Raw genomic sequence first — 6,000 nt, forward strand, 5'->3', positions numbered from 1 at the left:
TTTTGGGTTTCTGTCTTTTGAAAAATGTCATGTTAAATATAGTTTTCATTTTATTAACTTTGGTTATTTGGTTTGGTTTATTGTCAATGTCACTCATTAATTTTAGTCAGCTATACACTGACCCTTTAGTCTTGATGTAAAACTGACTAAAATGAATGACATTGGCAATTTTACATTTTTTGATCTGTTAACAAAAATAAAGTAAAATATGTGTCAATGTCATTCATTTTTAATCAATTTTACTGACTGAAATAACATTTGTATTCTATGAAAGAAACATTTTAGTTGACAATGTCACTTCGTAATAAACTTAAACCAATGTATGTTTGCAAGGATTTTTTTCTCCCACGTTTTATATTATATTATATTATATTCTTCACAATATGAGTAACTTCATATGCTAATGATAATTAATATACACAACAAACATGCAATACACCATGAACAACATTGTCTTTGTTGTAACCCAAATCCCTGAAATACAATAACCTCATAATTAATATATTGAAGTATTAGCTACTTCCCTAAAAATACTGATTCCTAATCTAAGAAACGTGATACAGTATCATAAGGCAAAATATTTCAGTATTTAGCTGTTTTTTTTTGTCTGTGTAATGTGACATGTGTCTTGTGTTGCAGGTGTCTGCGTGGGGAGGATATGTCTTCATCATCAACCTGATTCCTCTCCATGTTTTCGCGCTGCTCCTTATGCAGCGCTTCAGCAGGAGGCTGTACATCGGTGAGTCACCTGTGTTGAGTGTATGTTTGTGTGAGCGTCTCTGCTTTTTGTATGAAGTACACACATCACCGCCCACACAATCACGCCACGTACTGCTTGTTCTCCCGTACAATAATGAAGCGTGAACCTGCTTTTTCCCACTTGCTTTTTGATTTGGACACAGAAATGCTTGCGCAGCCGTGGTCGCGAAGTGCTCGACAGCACGAGTCTCTCTCTGCATTGACAGCAGCATTTAAAGTTGACGTTGATGTTTAATGACACATTTTTTCCGCCCACTTCACTCTTGCCTTTCACAACCAATCACATATGCAGAGCTGATCTGAGGATGCATGGATCTTCGTGTCACGGAAAAAGCCTTTGAATCCAGACATGCAGTCTTAAACGCCAAAACAACATGCTAACTGTGTCAATTAGGACCTCTGATAGCATGAATAAGCTTTCTGCAAAGCGAAAAAAGACAATTCTTTTCCTTGAAGAGCAAAGAGTGATTTTGTTCACTTTGATGGGTTACGCCATTTTTTAGGCGGATGAATAATTAAAGGTGCAGTGTTTTTGTGAGGCTCCTCAGTGAGCACTCTGATAAAAGAACAACGGGGCCTTGTGCCACTGGACTAATTTTGTTTAAATCTTTATTAGCCCCTCCCACTCTGCCGCAGCTGCCCTGTGCGAAATGCACTACTGATGGATGCTGGGTATTAGCTCAGTTCTGGAAAGTTCTTGCACTTGCCGCAGGTCCCACTACACATTTGCCATGGCCCGACTCCACATGGAGTATCACTGCCACCTCTCCTAATAGATCATAGTGATTAGATTAAGTAGCACTGCTCTCGGTTTATGGGGCCGGGGCTTGGACAAAGAACAGCAGTCATGTTCAGAGATGGATGGAGAATGGTGTGAAACCAGTGGGATGTGGTTATTGCGTTTCTGTTTCACCTTGCTGTCTCCTTCTAGAGCGGCGTCTGCTTTGGTCGCCTCAGACATCACGCTAACAATCTGTTTTAATGATTGTTTAATGTATGTCTTGCCCACAAAATGGCAAGAACTATCTAGAAATCATCATGTCCGAAGTGATTAGCTAGTTATTACATAACTTTTTATGCAGCTTAATATTTTTGTGGAATATTTTTCAGGATTCTTTGAAAGGAAAGTTCAAAGCACACCATATCATTGCAATGGACATGTTTTATAACCCTGTAAATGTCTGTACTCTGTTTAATGCATCCTTGCTGAATCAAAGTATTTCTTTTCAAAAAAGATTCTTTCTGACCCCCAGCTTTTGAAGAGTAATGTTGTGTATTGAAGTTGAAGTGCTAAATTCTAGTTTATTTTTCTGAGGTAGTCTGTGCTCATTACATCAAAATAAAACCATTTCGTCTACTGATTTCTCAGATATTTACTGTACAAACATTAATAGAGACCCAGACTTTAAGCTAATATAGCACGGTGGTCTTTCATTTAAGATAAAACTGTCACTCCACGTCATGTAAGGCACCCATCCTCAGTTTTTGTTTTTGCATGCTGTCTGATAATCTATTTCTTTGTAACTGTTGATTCTTGGCCAGAATAAGCCGTGATGTACACCAGATTTTAGTCAGATACTATGGATATATTAGCTGCTTTCCCACTGCAGGAAGTAATGCACGTTTCAGAAACTTAAGAAGTAGTCCAACTTGTCAGAATAGTTCTGAAGTTCCTGAAACTCACATAGATGACATCCAGAGAGATTTGGAGTTGTCAAAATATTCTTTGGTCTTTCTGTTGTCTCAGATTTGCATGTCTCCTTTCCATCCCTCATGTTAACAACATAAAACCAACAGTATCCAAAGAGTAACAAAAGCACAGCTCCAGTCCTAGCGTCTTCCATCGTTGTCCTTTGTTACTGCTATTCTGTGGTGCACAGAAATGACACAACTGGATTGCGTCACCACAGGGTTCCCATTGTATGCGCCAATGCAAAAAGAAAAGTGTGTAGTTCCACTTCCAGGTAGTCAGTACCAGAACTAGATGTTCAGAAAGCCACTTTTGTGACTCCAGACCTTTCATATTTCATCACTAGTTAAATCGACCCTTTTAACTCTCTAAATCGCTGCTCTTTTTTCAATTCCTTTTGAGAGTTTCTTTCATAAAACCGCCAGTCAGCTGTCCACGGATGAGGAAATGCTATGTTGTTGTTGTTTTTTTTGTGTGTGTGTCTGGCGTCTTAGGTGTGCATTGTCTTATTAGAGCATCCTGCTTTAGAGTGAAGATGGTCCGGTTTGGCCCTTAATTGATGCTTCTCAAAGGTTGACAGCTCATATAGTTGTTCTGTCACAAGCAGCTTCGGTTTCCTCTACTGCGCAACTGTATCGCCGTCTCTCATGTACACGCTCTCGCACCAGTGTGTTTTGGACCTCTCTTCTGACAGGCTGTCAACACCTGTCTCTCAGGTAGGGGTCCACTTCACGGATCTGTCATTCAAGTGTTGCACAGGTGACAGACTGTTACGGTTGTCATTCTTCTAGGAATGACTGCTCTCCGTCACTGGCGTGTCAGTGTTTTCTCTCCTTTTAGTTTTATTGCGCAGTATTTGTCAGTTTTGGCTCATAATAATAGACGGGTAGGAAACTCTGATAACTGGAAAACATGTATAGTGTGCACTAAAATAGTTTTTGTTGTGGTGTTTGACACTTTTACTCAACTGCTCTTGTATTGCTGGGATGGGAGCCCAGATTAGACCGCATTCGGGGACATCCAAGGCCCCTAGTCTCTCTACACAACCCCGTTCTGCTTCAGGCAGACCCACATTCCACTGCTGCCATTGGACAAATGTAACTCCAGAACAAAACTGGAGTGAACTCAATAGCTTCATCTCAGATAGCAGTCGTACTTGCAAATTGTGGTAGTGCTTTAAAGAGACTTTTTTTCATTAATTTACTTTGTAGACTCTTTTATCCACAGCAATTTGCAAATGGGGAGAAATGCACAGGCAATTAATCATAGGGAACTAACAATATTAAGAGTGCCTCAATGCAGATTTTGAGAGAGTGCAAATTGGTACAGAACAGTGGAAATATTATTTTGGAAACCATGGTAATTTATTTATTTTATTATTATTTTTATGATCGTTTTATGAATGGTACGTTTTTAAAAAACTGAATTTATTTAAATAGAACTCTCTTGTAACATTGTAAATATCTTTTACTGTCGCTTCGAACCAAATTAATGTACCCTTGCTAAATAAAACTGAATTTTTATCCAAAAGAAGATAAAAAGTCTTTCTTACTCTTTGAATGGTACATTTACATTTGTGGATTAGCAGATGTTTTTTTCTCGTTGTAAGTGAGTTACAATAGAGGATCATAAGCAGTTCATCACAGGGATAAGGGATCGTTCACTCAAAAATGAAAATGCATTTACTGATTTACTCAACCTCAGGTTGTTCCAGACCTGCATGCCTTTTTTTCTGTAGAACAAACAAAAAAGGTACTTTGAAACAAATGGAAAAGCGTAATAAAAGCTGACTAAAGATAACGATAACTATAAAGATAATGATATTAGAGTCCACACCAGCAGACAATATTGTCTGTTTATTTTAAGCACACACTCGTCTGCCGCTTTAAATTCTCGAGCTTATAGCAGGACCCGATTCTGATTGAGTGTCGTGTCAATGTTTGTATAGTTCATCAGCTGGGAAAAAAAAAAAACATTCTGAAAGTGATTCCAGTGATATGGTTTCTCTGTGCCTTTATGATTATAGCTGTGGTGTGTACTCTGCTATTCTTTAATATTGAGAACAATTTTTAGAACTATATCTTTTATAGTTATCGTTCTTGGTGTGAACGGGGCTTAAAGCTCTATATTCCAACTCTGCTGAAGCCGTAGGATAACTTTGTGCAGAACAGGTCAAGATTTAAGTTACGTTTCAAGTCTTATGAAAATTTGGAAATAAAGTGCACAAGTCATAGACCACTTGCAGGATACATTTATTTATTTATTTATTTATTTATTTATTTTTTTTTGCGTGTACTTTTTGATGTGTGATTCATTGTAATTCCATGGAAGACATTTTCTTCAGAATTACTCCTTGTGTGTTCCACCGAAGTCATACTGGGTTGAACGTAATTGTGGTGAGACAATATTGACAATCTTTATTTTTGGGTGAACCATCCCTTTAAGTGCTCACATTAAGAGCCTTTTTTTTTTTTTTTTTTTACATATCACAATGACCATCTAGGGACACTAAGTTTGATAGTTCTGGTAAGCATCTTTGCTACAGATAAGTCTTGATTTCTTTTTCTGTGTCTCTTTATCTCAGCCTACAGCACTTTTTATATAGTGGGGTTGGTGCTGTCCATGCAGATCCCGTTCGTTGGGTTCCAGCCCATCAGGACGAGCGAGCACATGGCTGCTGCAGGTAAGACTGGTTTGCCTCTAGTCTTTTTCAACTGTTGCTCTTTTACACTGATCTCAGATCATCAACTCGGGCCAAGAGAGAGCGATGCTTTACGTGTCATTAGATTAGCGCCAGGAATTCAAGACCGTTGGGAAAGTGTCTGAAAAAGTTTGTGGATTAATGGTGCATGTGTGTGTGTTTGCAGGTGTATTTGCACTGCTTCAGGCTTACGCCTTTCTGCAGTATCTGAAGGATAGACTGACCAGGCAGGAGTTCCAGACATTGTTCTTTCTGGGCGTTTCTCTGGCAGCGGGGGTGGTTTTCCTTACTGTCATTTACCTGACTTACACAGGTGAGTGCAAAAACACAACAGTTAAATAAATTCATTTCATTTGAACAGTTTTCTTGACCAGACTCTCAACCAAACTACAACCACAAATGTGAAATGTTTTCATGTTTTTTTTGACCCCCCCAAAAAAATCAGGCTTGGTTTAAATAAGGCTTTGATTGAACCTCAATTAGTCATAGTGGGATAAACTGTTCCACTTTTTACTAAAGTTGTCCTCTAGACAAGGACAAGTGAGAGAGGTAAACATAAATATTATTTATTAATTATATTTCATGTTTGCTATTGTCTGAAATTACAATAAGGCATCTATAACATGCAAACATTAAATTGACTTTTTTTTTCCTTTTTATAAATAAAGACAGCTTGCCCCACATACGCTGGGTCATTATTAAAGTTTTCTATTTTAATATATGCTAAATGTTATTTATTACTGTAATGACAGCTACATTTTTAGCAGCCATTATTCCAGTCTTCAGTGTCACATGGTCCTTCAGAAATCATATGTTGATTTGGTGAGCAAGACATTTCTTATCATTGTTA

General features: G+C 38.0%; 1 protein-coding gene across 1 annotated transcript in view; it reads left to right on the top strand.

Annotated features, from left to right (window-relative positions):
- stt3b (STT3 oligosaccharyltransferase complex catalytic subunit B) overlaps positions 1 to 6,000 on the top strand; it is a 45,122-nt gene that overhangs the window by 25,496 nt on the left and 13,626 nt on the right. The window contains exons 5-7 of the mRNA XM_058745747.1: positions 640 to 739; positions 5,034 to 5,132; positions 5,317 to 5,463. Coding sequence (XP_058601730.1) covers positions 640 to 739; positions 5,034 to 5,132; positions 5,317 to 5,463 — 346 coding nt within the window. The remainder of the gene's footprint in view (positions 1 to 639; positions 740 to 5,033; positions 5,133 to 5,316; positions 5,464 to 6,000) is intronic.

Source organism: Onychostoma macrolepis, chromosome 16 (genome assembly GCF_012432095.1).
Source record: "Onychostoma macrolepis isolate SWU-2019 chromosome 16, ASM1243209v1, whole genome shotgun sequence".
Classification (NCBI taxonomy): domain Eukaryota; kingdom Metazoa; phylum Chordata; class Actinopteri; order Cypriniformes; family Cyprinidae; genus Onychostoma; species Onychostoma macrolepis.